Source organism: Amblyraja radiata, chromosome 8, assembly GCF_010909765.2.
Source record: "Amblyraja radiata isolate CabotCenter1 chromosome 8, sAmbRad1.1.pri, whole genome shotgun sequence".
Lineage (NCBI taxonomy): Eukaryota > Metazoa > Chordata > Chondrichthyes > Rajiformes > Rajidae > Amblyraja > Amblyraja radiata.
The window spans coordinates 24,397,346-24,414,167 of NC_045963.1; the positions used below are offsets into that span (position 1 = coordinate 24,397,346).

General features: G+C 41.7%; 1 protein-coding gene across 1 annotated transcript in view; it reads left to right on the forward strand.

The window, feature by feature from the left end:
• iars2 (isoleucyl-tRNA synthetase 2, mitochondrial) overlaps nucleotides 1-16,822 on the forward strand; it is a 75,763-nt gene that overhangs the window by 56,637 nt on the left and 2,304 nt on the right. Inside the window, exons 15-21 of the mRNA XM_033025380.1 lie at nucleotides 3,824-3,932; nucleotides 5,827-5,929; nucleotides 7,633-7,758; nucleotides 14,495-14,626; nucleotides 15,308-15,414; nucleotides 16,225-16,370; nucleotides 16,514-16,704. Of these exons, the coding sequence (XP_032881271.1) occupies nucleotides 3,824-3,932; nucleotides 5,827-5,929; nucleotides 7,633-7,758; nucleotides 14,495-14,626; nucleotides 15,308-15,414; nucleotides 16,225-16,370; nucleotides 16,514-16,704 (914 nt within the window). The remainder of the gene's footprint in view (nucleotides 1-3,823; nucleotides 3,933-5,826; nucleotides 5,930-7,632; nucleotides 7,759-14,494; nucleotides 14,627-15,307; nucleotides 15,415-16,224; nucleotides 16,371-16,513; nucleotides 16,705-16,822) is intronic.

The following is a 16,822-nucleotide window of genomic DNA, read 5'->3' on the forward strand; positions in this document are numbered from 1 at the left end:
TAAATAAAATAGTAACTCGAGAGGGAATTGACCCCAGACATGTGTTTGCCATTGTCAAATTGGTACACATTGACTGAGGCCTGGCTCTTTATTTTGATCAATATTGCCACAAGGCTGTGCTGTACCCCTGAAAGGATAGGATATGCTGAAAAACACACTAAATTGTGATGGTCTATGTAGTGTGAACTTTACAGAAAACATTTGTTCCTTTTATGGTGGTTTTCAGTCTGCAGTGCTTTGTTTTGATAATTACTCAGATTTCTGTTTTATTAGTAGGCCCCCCTCGGTCATGACTGACCATGGGTGATGCATCCTAGTTGTTGGCTGCTTGCTCCAAACCTCGGCTGGAGCAGCGTCGCTTGTGGCTGAAGAGACCAATGCGGGCGGGAGTGACAGCCTCTGTGGCAAAGGTCACATTTGTGTGTGGTCTCTGGTCTGTTGAAGTTGCTGCGCTCCTTTCTGCGCGCACGCTTGTCTGCCGATGCGTTCAACAGTTTCTCTTCCCCCGTTTTGAGATGTTGGTTTAGGGTACCTCTCCACCTCGTGCGGTCAGCTGCAAGGCTCTCCCAGGACTCCACATCGATGTCGAGCGCCTTCATATCTCTCTTGCAGACATTCTTGTAACGTAGCTGGGGGCGGCCGATGGTTCTCCTCCCAGATGTCAGCTTTCCATAGAGAATGTCTTTTGGAATACCCCATCTTCCTTGCGGTGGATATGGCCCAGCCACCGCAGTCTGCGCTGCCTGAGTAGAGTGCACATACTGGGAAGGCCAGCGCGAGACAGGATCTCGGCGTTGGACACTCTGTCATGCCAGGATACGGCGGATGCTTCTCAGATGGAAGGTGTTGTGTCTTCTCTCCTGCCTGGCTGCAGTCCATGTCTCACTGCCGTACAGCAGCGTGCTGATGACACAGGCATTGTAGACTGCTATGTTTGTCTTCACTGTCAGCTTTGGGTTGGTCCACACTCGAGTTGTGAGGCGAGTGATGGTTGTAGCTGCCTTCCCGATCCTCTTATCAATCTCTGTGTCCAAGGAGAGGTTGGCGGTGATGGTGGAGCCGAGGTACGTGAACTGATGGACGGCATCAAGTTCGTAGTCATTTGGTGATGACAGGCGACGCCAAGACGTTCGTCTTCTTCAGGCTGATGGTCAGCCCGAAGTCCTTGTATGCCCGATAAAAGTGGTCCATCAGTGACTGTAGTTCCTGCTGAGTGTGGGACACAACTGCGGCGTCGTTGGCAAACAACACAACTTGAGTGATGAGAGCTTCACGTACTTTTGTCTTTGCTCTGAGGCGGGTGAGGTTGAAGAGCCTGCCATCTGATCTAATACGCAGGTAGATCCCCTTTATTGCAGTGCCGAAGGCAGGTTTCAGGAGCAGAGCGAAGAAAATCTCAAAGAGTGGGAGTGAGGACGCAGCCTTGTTTGACACCACTGTGGATGTCAAAGGGATCAGAGAAGCTGCCATTGAACTGTACTGTCTTCTTCGTTGATGTGGAAGGATTCTATCATGCTCTGCAGTTTTGGTGGGCAGCCGATCTTTGGCAGAGCCTTAAATAGGCCACCTCTGCTGACGAGGTTGAACGCCTTGGTGAGGTCAATGAAGGCAACATACAGGGGCATCCGCTGTTCTCTGCACTTCTCCTGGAGCTGGCGAAGGGAGAAGACCATGTCTACTGTTGACCTTCCAACTCAGAAACCGCACTGTGACTTTGGGTAGACACTTTCTGCCAGCTTCTGCAGGCGGATCAAGGTGACCCAAGCAAAGAACTTGCCGTCTATGTTGAGGAGGGAGATGCCACTGTAGTTGTTGCAGTTGCTTCTCTCGCCCTTGTTCTTGTAGCGGGTAATGATTGTGGCATCCCTCATGTCCTGGGGCACAGCTCCTTCTTGCCAGCACTGGCAGAGGACTTCATACAAAGGAAGCAGTAAGGTAGTCTTGCAATGCTTGATCAGGTCAGGGGGAATCCGATCGCTGCCTGAGGCCCGGCTATCAATGGCCTTGCTGAGCTCTTCCACCGTCGGCTCTGCGTCTAACACATCCATGGTCGTCAGGCACTCTATGGCATCAAGGGCTGAGGGGACACAGTGTTTTCTGTCGAGTAGAGGTCGGAGTAGTGTTCCACCCATCTCTCCATCTGCTGCCATTTGTCTGTGATTACTTCCCCAGTGGAGGATTTGAGGGGGGGCTGTCTTGCTCTGGACTGGTCCCAATGCCTTCTTAAGGCCATCATACATTCCCCTGATATTCCCAGTTATGGCGGCCGTCTGGATGTCCTCACGAAGCTGTGTCCAGTAATCATTTGCGCAACACCTGGCAGTCTGCTGAACCTTCCTCCTGGCATCCCTGAGGATCTGCAGGTTCTTCTCGTTAGCTGACCGCTTGTACTCGGCGAGGGCGACGCGCTTGGCTTCAATGACGGGAGTCATCTCGGTCGACTTGTCCTCAAACCAGTCGTACGTCTTCGAGGTCTTCTTCCCAAAGCTAGCCAAGGCTGTGCGGTGTATGGTGTCTCGCAGATTTATTTATTATTGATTTAGTTGTGACTGTAACCTTTCCATCATAAAGTCTGTAAGCAAATTCACCTTCAATTCATTTTCCATCTGAGTTGAAGTTACTCCTTAATCATGTGCTAACTTGACCGTTCCAAAGATCAGCCTCAACCTCTATATAAGCTGTTCCTTGCTATAACCCAGGCTCCCACTGCTTCAGATCTCTGTTTTGTGATGATTTGGCCTTCATCAACGTGATTTTCTTTTTCAGCACAAAAAGAACTTCCAAGAAATCTGTACTCCTCCATCTTTGGCTCCTTATGTATTCTCAATAGAATTTGCCCAACTCTGTTGTCTCGTGTTCAGCCATCTCACATTGACTCACTATATGGGAGGAGGCAATTTGGTGCATCAAGTCTTTGCTGACTTTCAGATCAATCCTCCTACTTCCCACCTATTTCTTTGTGTCCTACTCCTTCACAGGCCCATAAACACACCTCATTAATACTCGGTAATTTACATGGGTCAGTCAACCTACTAACCAGCACGCCTTTTGATGCAGGGTAAATCAACACTGTCACAGGGAAAATATGCAAACTCCACAAAGACAGCTGGAGCAGAACAGAAGCCTGGTTGCCTGAGGCAGGCGCAGCAGCAATCCAGTTGAACCACTCTCAGAGAAACAGTCTTGTATTCTCTTCCTAACTCTGCCTCATAGACTCCCTTTCTATCTGATGCAATACTATTTAACACATTTTTTGACAGAGCATCCTGGGCACTTCTCTTAACATCACCTCCTCTGGCTCAGTGTTGATTTTAACCTGATTATGCATCTGTTAATTCTTGGGGTCAGCACATTCATACAGAAAACTCACCACGCCTCTATCCGTGTGCCTATCTAAAGACCTCTTAAATGCTACTATTGTATCTGCCTCCATCACCATCCCTAGCAGTACATTCCAGGCACCCACAACCACCCTCTTTGTAAAGCAAAACTTGCCTCGCGCATCTCCTTTAAATCCTGATCCTCTCGCATTGAAGCTATGCCCTCTTTGACAGTTCCACCAGACACCGTTAGAATTTCATTGTTCTGGTTCACATCCAGTGCACATAAGAAATAAGCATTGACTCTTTTGGGGAGATGATTTCCGACACCAATTAAATACAAGTTAGCCCTGTCTGCAAAATACGAGAACAAAATTTTGAAAGTAGGATCAATGGGGTTAAAATTATGAAGAAAGACCTTTGTCATTTAAACTTCTAATTTGAATGCATTTTCATAAATGTAAATAAAGGTTCATGTGTGTTGTAACATCTTTTCTTTCTAGATGTAGACAATATTGCCGATGTCTACCTTGAGGGGAAGGACCAGCTGGGTGGATGGTTTCAGTCCTCTCTGCTCACCAGTGTGGCTGTGAAAAAACAGGTTCCATTTAGGTCAGTATAGCACAGCTGCCAATTGCCAGAAAATGTACATTTATTTTCCCAATTAAGTTGAAATGGTTTTTGATGTTATTTCTTTTCATCGATGCTGTTGTCTTGATCTTGTAATTTGCTAATTTTATCTATTTTGCCATACCTAAATAAACTCCCACCATGAATTCTAGAAATAAGAGGTAAAAATACTGGGAATCTGAACCACATATAAACATAGAACATAGACAATAGGTGCAGGAGTAGGCTATTCGGCCCTTCGAGCCAGCACCGTCATTCAATATGATCATGGCTGATCATCCAAAATCAGTACCCCGTTCCTGCTTTCTCCCCATATCCCTTTATCCCGTTAGCCCTAAATCTAACTCTCTCTTGAAAACATCCAGTGAATTGGCCTCCACTGCCTTCTGTGGCAGAGAATTCCACAGATTCACAACTCTCTGGGTGAAAACATTTTTCCTCATCTCAGTCCTAAATGGCCTACCCGTTCTTCTTAAACTGTGACCCCTGGTTCTGGACTCCCCCAACATCGGGAACATTTTTCCTACATCTAGCTTGTCCAACCCCTTAAGAATTTTATATATTTCTATGATAGCCCTCTCATCCTTCTAAATTCCAGTGAATATAAGCCCAGTTGATCCATTCTTTCATCATTGTCACCATCCCGGGAATTAACCTTGGTGAACCCACGCTGCACTCCCTCAATAGCAAGAATATTACTATAGCAATAGCAATACCCAGTAGGTCGGGGAGCATCTCTGGAGAGAGAAACAGTTAATGTTCCAGGATGATGACGTTATTGGAGGAGTTAACGGTTAATTCTCTCTAACGGTTGATTATTTCTCAGATGCTTCTTGACCTTATGTTTTTGTTTTGAAAGAAGACTATTTCCTTTGATAATATTCTAAAGACACAAGGCAGATGATAATTATTACTTCCTGTTGTTTACCTAAGGATGTCTTAGTAGAGTAAATGCAAGTGGCAAGTGCAAAGGTGACACAGTGGCGCAGCAGTAGAGTTGCTGCCTTACAGCGCCAGAGATCCGGGTTCGATCCTGACCACGGGTGCTTTCTGTACGGACTTTGTACGTTCTCCCCGTGACCTGCGTGAGTTTTCTTCGGGATCTCTGGTTTCCTCTCGCTATCCAAAGGAGTACAGACTTATAGGTTAATTGGCTTGATATAATTGTAAATTGTTCCTAGTGGTGTGTTGGGTGGTGTAAGTGTGCGGGGATCGCTGGTCCGCGCGGATATGGTGGGCCGAAGGACCAGTTACCGCGCTGTATCTCTAAACTGAACTAAAGTGTTTGTTTTGAAAAGTAATGTTCTCCTATTCCATTAATCCAGCTTTGTTGGTGCTTTTCATTACTGAGCACTTGATTTTTTTTACTTCTGTTGTATAAATTGTTCATTTTGATTTCATATGGTGTGGCTGAAATTCAAACTATGATCACTGGCACTATTATTAGAGCTCCAGTTTTTCTTTGAGTGTCCTGCACCTGCTCCACACGTCTTCTTTCAGGCCATAACACAATGGCCAGACTAGTCCAAGCTAGTCATTATTCCTCCTCGCAGGCAACCAGCAGGTCTGTAACAGTTAAAGGCTGCATGTCCAGTTAGCAGACTCCCTCAGTCAACATTTATGACGTTTTTGGGTGTGATAGTTGTTCCCTGCACAGAAGTACTATTCAGTCACATTTTAAACTGAAAACACCAACAGATTGAAATACAAATGGCAGGGGTGAGCTGCAAATTCCCTATAAAAATGTTCTGTTGCTCACAACTGGGTCAGGTATACAATTTCATACATATTTAATGTTTTTCATAGGTCTTCACAAACTTGATTGCAAATTGCAGAACAAATATAAAGGAATATTGACTTAATTTTTTGTTGTTAGAAAACTGATTGTTCATGGATTTACCCTCAATGAAACTGGTGAAAAGATGTCCAAATCTCTGGGAAATGTGGTGGATCCTGATATTGTTATTAATGGAGGGCAGGTAAGCTAATCTATAACTTCCTTTTTTTTAAAAGAAAAGTAACACATTTAAAAAAGTCTTATTTATACAATGTTCAATTCAGTCGTAAAGGTGTACAAAATATGTACAAAAATGTTGTTGTATGACTGCAATGGATTTTATAATTAGTCTTGGTCACTTGATATTATTTTTCTTCAGTGGCAAGGTAACATAGCACATATAGAACATGGAACAGTACAGCGTAGGAACAGGTCCTGAGCCCCACATAGGAACATGATACCAATTTAAAATAATCCCTTCTATCTGCATGCAGTCTATATTCTTCCCTGCCTGCTCATGTGCCTGTCTAAATGCCGCTCAAATGTTGCTGATGCATCTGATTCCACCAGTTTGCTTGGCAGAGCCTTCCAGGCACTTACCACTCCAGAGCCTCAACATCTGTACTATAATGTGGCAACAAGAACTGCATGCAATCTTCCAAGTGTGACCTAAACAAAGTTTTATACAGCTGCACGGGACTTGCCAACTGTTATATTTGATGGCTCAACCCAGAAAGCCAAATGCCTTCTTTATCACTCTTTTTCCTTGTTTTGCCATTATTAGAGGGTTATGGATTTGCAAGATTAGTGATATATTTTATAGTCGTAGTTAATGTAGCACAGAAACAAACTCTTCAGTCCAACTTGTTCATGCCAAACAAGTTTCCTATTGGGCTAGTCCCATTTGCCAGCATTTGACCCAAAACCCACAAACCCTTACCTATCCATATACGTCCTAATATCTTTTAAATGTTATTGTTGTACCCATCTCTACCACATAACCACCATCCTCCGTGGGAGAAAAAGTTGTCCCTCAGGTCCCCTTTAAACCTTTCCCCTCTCACCTTTAATCTAGTGTTAGATTCCCTTAATTGGTGGAAAAAAGACTGACCATTCACCATTGTCGTTGTTTCAACAATGTATAGTTGTAACATGACGTACAAACTCTTGTATACAATGGCCTTCCTGATGAAGGGAAGTGTGCCAAACATCGACTTCATCGCCCTGTCTACCTGTGCAGCCACCTTCAAGAAACGATGTGCTTGTACCCCCATGCCTCTGTTCTACAACCTACCCCAGGGCTTTGCCATTTATGTGCAAGTTGTGCCCTAACTTCCCAAAATGCAATACTTCACACTTGTCCTAGTTAGATTCCATCTACCTTTAATTGGCCCACTTTCCCAGTTGATCGGAATCCTGTTATAGCTTTGGACAACCTTCTTCACTGTTCACATTCCACCAATTTTAGTATCATCTACAAACTATGTCGGCTGCGTTCTCAACCAAAGCATTAATATAGATGAACATAGTGGATCCAGCATCAATCGTTGGACACATTGCTGCTCAGGCTATCAATCTAAAATATAACCCTCCTCGACCACACTTGGCCTCCTTCAATAAAGGGATTTTTTTAATTCAATTAGCTAACTTACCCTAAATCCCATCCAACCTGACAACCCAAACTAGCCTTTACCATTGTCAAAGGCCTTGGTAAAGTCCATGTGGACACCCTGCCCTTGCCAATCCTTTTGATCACCACTTCAAAAACTCACCCATAAATTCTCTTTTGTCACATGCAACAGTGCCACATTTTCATGATATTTTATAAATGTTACATATGCTAGGCTGTAAAGTGCATAAGTGTTAAAAGTATTAAATAAAAATGTTTATTTTATTTTATTATAGGATCTCAACCAAGACCCACCCTATGGAGCAGATATCCTTCGCTGGTGGGTGGCAGAATCCAATGTCTTCACAGAAGTGTTAATTGGACAAAATATATTGCAAGCAGCGAAAGAGGACGTCTTTAAGGTGAGAATCTCAAATAAATAAGTTTGCTATTTTCCAGTTAGTAATTCCTATTGAATGCAGATCTGATTTATTAATAACCATTTTATTGCTTGATATTGTTGAGAGCCCTTTGTATTCAAGCACTGTGTAGTCTGTTGCCAGACCATACTCAGTGGTACTATTAGTACTGGAGTATTAGGTGCAGTTCAGGCTTTTCAATTTAGACTGCATTGCAATATGCAGGAGGCCTCTGCCAAAACATTTTTTTGTACAGTGTTGTACAAAGCAAAACACTGGAAACACTTAACAAACGCAGCAGAAGAAGGGTCTTGACCCGAAACATCACCCATTACTTCTCTCCAGAGATGTTGCCTGTCCCACTGAGTTACTCCAGCTTTTTGTGTCTTTCTTCGGCAGAGGTTTCTTGTTTCTGTTCAATCACCCTTCATAAGTAGAAAAATGAGACGATAACTATGTTTTAAGATGCAGTGAAGGGAGGGAATGTCTGAGCGAATTTTGACCAAAGTTGTCAAGTTAACAATTACCTTTTAAAATAAAAAGCAATTGAAACAAAATGATACAGAAGCAATTTGAAGCAGAAGGTATACAGTCATTGGTGGAATAAAATGGGGTGTTTCATCTGAAATTGTTAAACTTATTACAGTAAACCTCTGATAGTCGTGTACATCTAGTACTTTACTGGAGCTACACTACCAGATTTTCCAGATGAGATCAGTCTGAGGAAGGGTCCTGACTCGAAACATTATTTGCCCATTCCCTCCAGAGATATTGCCTGACCCACTGAGCCAGCACTTGTGTTTTATTCAATATTTCAGCATCTACTCTTTATTTAAATCTCTAGATTTTCTGGACTGTTTGTTTGTTTGTATGCGTGCATGTGTGTGAGATCCCAAAACCCCGCCAAAATGGTACAATTTTTGGCCCACCTTAGTCACCATTGTCCTGGGCTGTAAATTAAACAAGTTTTGTTCGGATTGATGTTATATTTTACAAGTTATTGACATTTTAAACTTTACAAAAACAACTTTTCAAATCACTTTTCCACTTGCCCTGCCCGTCAGCCACGTCCGTTGACGTCATAATGACATCCCGAGTCTCATTTACATTAAAAAATCGTGATTTAAAAAAAATCAAATTTAAATCAAAATCTATGTTTTCATTAACAGCTAACATTGTGTTTAGGTTATCTTAAAGAAAAATCACGATTTTCATTGTGGGGGGGAGGTGAGTTGGGGAGCAGGGGGATAGAGGGAGAGGAGGGGGTAGGGAGGGGAAAGTGGGGGAAGGAGAGTGGTGGAGGAGGGGGATAGAGGGAGAGGATGTTGGCAGTGGGGGAAGTAGGGAGTGGGGGATAGAGGAAGAGGAGGGCAGTGAGGGAGGTGAGGAGGGAGAGTGGGGGGATATGGGGGAGGGAAGGAGTGGTGGAGCAGGGAGATAGAGAGGGGGGTGGGGGGGGGGAGAGAGGTTATGGAGGGAGAGAGGGAGTGACTGAGGATAGGGAGTGGGGGTGGGGAGGATAAAAGGGAGGGCGGAGAGGAGGGGGAGGTAGTGTTGGGTATCGGGGAATGGAGGAAGAAAGGGGTAGGAAGAAGGATGGCGAGGCGCAGTTGGAGGGTTATAACCATATAACAATTAACAATTACAGCACGGAAACAGGCCATCTCGACCCTTCTAGTCCGTGCCGAACACGTATTCTCCCCTAGTCCCATATACCTGCGCTCAGACCATAACCCTCCATTCCTTTCCCGTCCATATAACTATCCAATTTATTTTTAAATGATAAAAACGAACCTGCCTCCACCACCTTCACTGGAAGCTCATTCCACACAGCTACCACTCTCTGAGTAAAGAAGTTCCCCCTCATGTTACCCCTAAACTTCAGTCCCTTAATTCTCAAGTCATGTCCCCTTGTTTGAATCTTCCCTACTCTCAGTGGGAAAAGCTTATCCACGTCAACTCTGTCTATCCCTCTCATCATTTTAAAGACCTCTATCAAGTCCCCCCTTAACCTTCTGCGCTCCAAAGAATAAAGCCCTAACTTGTTCAACCTTTCTCTGTAACTTAGTTGCTGAAACCCAGGCAACATTCTAGTAAATCTCCTCTGTACTCTCTCTATTTTGTTGACATCCTTCCTATAATTAGGCGACCAAAATTGTACACCATACGCCAGAATTGGCCTCACCAATACCTTGTACAATTTTAACATTACATCCCAACTTCTATACTCAATGCTCTAATTTATAAAGGCCAGCACACCAAAAGCTTTCTTTACCACCCTATCTACATGAGATTCCACTTTCAGGGAACTGTGCACAGTTATTCCCAGATCCCTCTGTTCACCTGCATTCTTCAATTCCCTACCATTTACCATATACGTCCTATTTTGATTTGTCCTGCCAAGATGTAGCACCTCACACTTATCAGCATTAAACTCCATCTGCCATCTTTCAGCCCACTCTTCCAAATGGCATAAACCTCTCTGTAGACTTTGAAAATCTACTTCATTATCCACAACCCCACCTATCTTAGTATCATCTGCATACTTACTAATCCAATTTACCACACCATCATCCAGATCATTGATGTACATGACAAACAACAGTGGACCCAACACAGATCCCTGTGGCACCCCACTAGTCACTGGCCTCCAACCTGACAAACAACCATCCACCATTACTCTCTGGCATCTCCCATTCAGCCACTGTTGAATCAATCTTGCTACTCCACCATTAATACCCAACCATTGAACCTTCTTAACCAACCTTCCATGAGGAACCTTGTCAAGGGCCTTACTGAAGTCCATATATACAACATCCACTGCTTTACCCTCATCAATTTCCCGAGTAACCTCTTCAAAAAATTCAAGAAGATTAGTCAAACATGACCTTCCAGGCACAAATCCATGTTGACTGTTCCTAATCAGACCCTGTTTATCCAGATGCTTATATATATTATCTCTAAGTATCCTTTCCATTAATTTGCCCACCACTGACGTCAAACTAACAGGTCTATAATTGCTAGGTTTACTCTTAGACCCCTTTTAAAACAATGGAACAACATGCGCAGTACGCCAATCCTCCGGCACTATTCCCGTTTCTAATGACATTTGAAATATTTCTGTCATAGCCCCTGCTATTTCTACACTAACTTCCCTCAATGTCCTAGGGAATATCCTGTCCGGACCTGGAGACTTATCCACTTTTATATTTCTCAAAAGTGTCAGTACTTCCTCTTCTTTGAATCTCATAGTTTCCATAGCTACTCTACTTGTTTCCCTTACCTCACATAATTCAATATCCTTCTCCTTGGTGAATACCGAAGAAAAGAAATTGTTCAATATCTCCCCCATCTCTTTTGGCTCTGCAGATAGCTGTCCACTCTGACTCTCTAATGGACCAATTTTATCCCTCGTTATCCTTTTGCTATTGATATAGCTGTAGAAACCCTTTGGATTTACTTTCACCTTACTTGCCAAAGCAACCTCATATCTTCTTTTAGCTTTTCTAATTTATTTCTTAAGATTCTTTTTACATTCTTTATACACCTCATTTACTCCATGCTGCCTATAATTATTGTAGATCTCCCTCTTTTTCCGAACCAAGTGTCCAATTTCCCTTGAAAACCATGGCTCTTTCCAATTTTTACTATTTCCTTTCAACCGAACAGGGACATAAAGATTCCGTACTCTTAAAATTTCACCTTTAAATGTACTCCATTTCTCTTCCACATCTTTCCCATAAAACAAAATGTCCCAATTTACTCCTTTTAAATCCTTTCGCATCTCCTCAAAGTTAGCCTTTCTCCAATCAAAAATCTCAACCCTAGGTCCAGTTCTGACCCTCTCCATAATTATATTGAAACTAATGGTATTGTGATCACTGGTCCCGAACTGTTCCCCAACGCATACCTCTGCCACCTGACCCGTCTCATTTCCTAACAGGAGGTCCAGCACCGCCCCTTCTCTAGTAGGTACTTCTATGTATTGCTGCAAAAAACTATCCTGCACACATTTTACAAACTCCAACCCATCCAGCCCATTTACAGAATGTGTTTCCCAGTCTATGTGTGGAAAATTGAAATCTCCCACAATCACTACCTTGTGCTTACTACTAATATCTGCAATCTCCTTACATATTTGCTCTTCCAATTCTCGCTCCCCATTTGGCAGTCTATAATACACCCCTATAAGTGTTGCTACCCCTTTCCCATTTCTCAGTTCCACCCAAATAGCCTCCCTAGACGAGCCCTCTAATCTATCCTGCCAAAGCACTGCTGTAATATCTTCCCTGATAAGCAATGCAACACCTCCACCTCTTGCCCCTCCAATTCTATCACACCTGAACCAACGAAATCCTGGAATATTTAGTTTCCAATCACAGCCCTCCTGCAACCATGTTTCACTGATCGCCACAACATCATACTTCCAGGTGTCAATCCAGGCTAAGTTCATCCACCTTTCTTACAATGCTCCTAGCATTAAAATATACACATTTAAGAAACCCACCCTCTCTTATTCTCTGCTTATTGTCTTTTTCTTCTCTCTCCCCTACATTTTGGGTCAGAGTGCTACCATTCTCTGCCTCCTGCCTCACACACTGACTGCTAGCTTTCCCAATTTGAGTCCCTCCCCCCAACCATACTAGTTTAAAGTCTCCCCAGTAGCCTTTGCAAATCTCCCCGCCAGGATATTGGTCCCCCTCGAGTTCAAGTGCAACCCGTCCTTTCTGTACAGGTCGCACCTTCCCCAAAAGAGGTCCCAATGATCCAGAAACTTGAATCCATACCCACTGCACCAGTCCCTCATCCACTCATTTATCCTCCACCTCGCTCTATTCCTACTCTCACTGTCGTGTGGCACAGGCAGTAATCCTAAGATTGTTACCTTTGCAGTCCTTCTCCTTAACTCTCTACCTAACTCCCTAAATTATTCTTTCAGGACCTCTTCTCTTTTTTTACCTATGTCGTTGGTACCTATATGTACCACAACCTCAGGCTCCTCTCCCTCCCATTTCAGGATTTCTTGGACCCGTTCAGACACATCACAGGGTTGCCGTGACTCAAGTCACTACGAAGATCTCTGGCGTCACAACGGGAACCCCTCAGCTCTGGCGTCACAATGGGAACCCCTCAGCCGCGCCTGCGTAGTTGGGGGGCAGTGGATCCGCACCTGGTCTAGTTTATTCCTACAACTAGCTCAATACACTTTCACCTCACTTTTTTAAAACAAGATGTTACAGAGAGTAAATAAAGTTTCAAATGAACCCACAATACTTAAAGGAAACACTGAAGATGGGGTCTGAGAGCTTGGGAGGGCTTGGAAAAAATGTTTGCTGAGAATGGTGCCACAATGAGCTAGATGCAGAACCATCAGGGCTTTCAAATAATCGGGTAATAATTTGTCAGGGTTTTAAGGCATTAAGTCACGAAGGTGGGAACATGACCAGTTGTAGGGTAAGGTGCTGTTTCATGAGCTTATGCTGGTCATTACTGGAGCAACACAGGAAAGGACTGCAGAGAAGTCAGAGTGGGACAAATTAGTTTAGATCTTACCAGCTGGATTTTAAATGTGGCTGTTCATTAAATAATATTCTGAACAAATTAATATGCTTTGCTAAATTAACAAGTGGCATTTCTTACATTTAAACCAAAACATAACAAATAAAGCAAATTATGGGTTTGAAAACTTTCAATTCAACTAATTAATAATCTAGGAACAAGCTCAGCATTAACCAAGAATCATAATGCAATTTAAAAAAAAATCTTATTGCATAGAAGGAATTCCTCACATGTAACTAAAGTTGTGAAATTACATAAACGCACAAAAGAAAGAAAATGTAAGTATAGCGAGAAAACAGTGAAGTCATGGAATTGGATAACATCTGAACCAGGAACTGAGATGTAAATGGCGTGCTATACTTTAATGGGCTTCTTGGGATTTTGACATTTCCGTCCACTGTAGAAGAAAAGCGTCTTGATGTTCTGGTGTATGCTGTTAATCAACTGTCCCACATTGATTTTGACAGGATTGTGTATTAGGAACTGGTGTGAGCAGCATGCTTGGGAAGCCAGCTCATCTAGGTCTGATATAAAATTGTGCTAGTTACTTCCTGGCATTTTTTTAGTTACTTTCACATCTTCGAGAGCACATCATAAAGAAAGATTTACCCTGTGAGGAATGATACAAAATCAAAATATTGCTGGAAATGAAAAATAAAATCTGTAGATGCTAGAAACAATACAACAGGTCATGTGGTATTTTCAAATAGAAAATATTTAATGTTTTGCATCAATATTCACTCATACTGTGTGGTCTGTTGACTTTCCAGCATTTCTATTGTTACTCACCTTTAGCATTTAGTTAAGCGGTTAATATTTTTTTAAATAAAACAAATTTGTGTTTTTAATTAAAGTTTGAAATGTTTAAGGGGATTAATCAAAACATGGAAACACCACTTGAGCCACCTTCAACAGTGGAGATTGCTTGAACAATGCACCAGTGAACTGTCTCATTTATACTGTATTGTGAATCAGAAAATGTGCTGCTCCCTGTCATTTATTTTGAAGTTGCAGTGATTTGAGAAGATCTATCTATTATATTTAAATTGAGATTGGTGTGACAACTGATATCCCATGAGCAGATTAAAATTCTTGGCTTGCGTCAAAGATTTGCTTTCATGAAAATAAATTTGGAACTTTGCTACGAAATGTAATTAATTTGGCTGGTTTTCTCTCTCAGTTGCGGAATACTTTACGATTTTTGCTGGGGAACCTTTATAATTTCAATCCTGAGATTGATAGAGTTTCAAATGAAGAAATGCTCTTAGTGGATCAGTATATGCTTCATCTCCTTCAAGATTATGGCATCAAGGTAATGGCATTGGAATATTTATCATTAAATAATTCACCAACATTTGTCAGACCTTGATTTCTTAAGCAGAAATGTACCAATGTAGAATGTTTAAAACAATTTCTCATGCATCTTACACAATTTTCAGTGAATGATTACAAATTATGGTGATGATATTTTAAAATAAACAATTACACTTTCCTAGTACAGAAATCGGTATTAAATCAATCTGATAAAACTTATGTTTGGGAAGAGGTTAAAACTGCTGGTGTCAGGCATTTCTAATGTGAGAATCATTGATTTAATTATTAACAGCCTGACTCCACTGTCAAAGACAACCCACCAGAAATCCTGGTTGTGGCAGCAAATTGGCCCAGCAGTGATTTTGAAATACATCTGTATTTTGTGTGCCAACATCATGAGCATACCAACTTTTCTTTCTTGGTCCAGATACATGTGCTTGAGAGAAAAAAATTGGACTGGATTCTAATTAAGCAACATGATCTAAAGTTATAGGACCACTAATGAGCAAAAGTGTGTGCATCTTAGGTCTGTAAAGTTAAATTAAAAACAAGGACTTAACAGACCATGTCATATTTGTCAGTAGCAAAATTCACTTTACATTCCAGCTTTAATTTACTGTTTTTTCTACTTAGCAGGAATTAATTTTGACTATGTAATTAATTTTAAAATCTTTTTCAGGTTACAGAGGCTTACAAAGAATATGATTTTGGAAAGGTTATTCGCCTTATGCTAGCATTTATTAACAGAGAACTTTCAAACTTCTACTTCAGTATCATCAAAGATCGGTTTGTATATTTGCAATTGGAATATATTTATTTGTAAATCAGCCCGAAAGTACATTGTTAAATTAATATTAAATGCATCTCTGACTGAACAATGTGGACAAATTGATAAGTGTTATTGCAGATTCAGCAAATGTACTTTAAATAAAATTATTTTCAGTTATTAACCATACCACAAAGACTCTCAGTCTGGGAAGCATTTGGGGTTATTGTTTAAATGGTACTATTCATGAGCAATGACACTCAATGGCTTTAGAGGAATAAATTCCAGGATACTGAGCCTGGCAAAATGACTTGTATGTCCACTTCAGTATAATGTGTGAATTTTCAGCCAACCTTCCTTGGTACTGAATTTGCAGGTGATGGCTGATACCTTATTCCACAATGCAACCACAGTGAATCACTGGTGGATATTGAGCCTAATGGTAAAGGTATAAATCAAGCTGCTTTGTCTGGAATGGTTGGGCTTAAGTGTTCTTGGATCACACTCTTGACTTGAACCAATAAAATAACCGAGGTTGGCAACTCAATGCAGAGTACCTAGCTGCTATCTTGTTCTATACAAGCTTAGTCTAGTTACTAATGACCTCTGAAACATTAAGAAACAACTCTGCAGTGTAGACAGTGAAAGTCAAGGAAGATGGCTAGGGCTTTCTCTTTGTTCAATACTGGTATTCAAGTTACCCGAGCTTGTATGGTAGTAATGGCCTGGCATAAGCTATTTCGATAATAGAAGTTATAAGCAGAGCTGATACTGAATTTTGTACGCCAACTGGAGAGAGCGTTTTAAGTAACATTTCATTCAAATTGCAGATTGTATTGTGAAGATGAAAAACATCCCAAGCGTCGATCATGTCAGACAGTTTTAGATGAAGCGTTAGATGTAATCACACGTTCTGTAGCTCCAATTCTGCCTCACCTTGCAGAGGAAATATTTCAACATCTATCAAACACAAAAGGTAAAACACTCGTACTATGAAATCAATTTTGTTTCACACTGATTAAAGATTTGAAATTTGAGAGTAAAAGGCTTGAGATTCCCAATACTCTGAATGCCTACATAAATTGACAAACTTTCATAATTTTTTTGATTATCTTTTAGAGCCTTTGAGTGTGTTTCACACTGGCTGGATAAAGACCAGTTCTGTCTGGAAGAAGCCAGGCATAGTGGAAGCTATCGAAGGTGCTTGTGCAATAAGAGATAGCTTCTTGAGCTCTATCCCGGGCAAAAATACATCAGAATATGATGTAACCATTATCATTGAGCCAAGTCTACTGCTGGAATTGATGGAGGTAATTTAATCCCAATTCTGAAAATCTTGTGAATGTGTATTTTTTTTTAAGTAGCTTTTTTAAATTAAATTATAAAAAAATTGATGCTGTCGATTTTGAATTGGGAAGTTTCATTCGT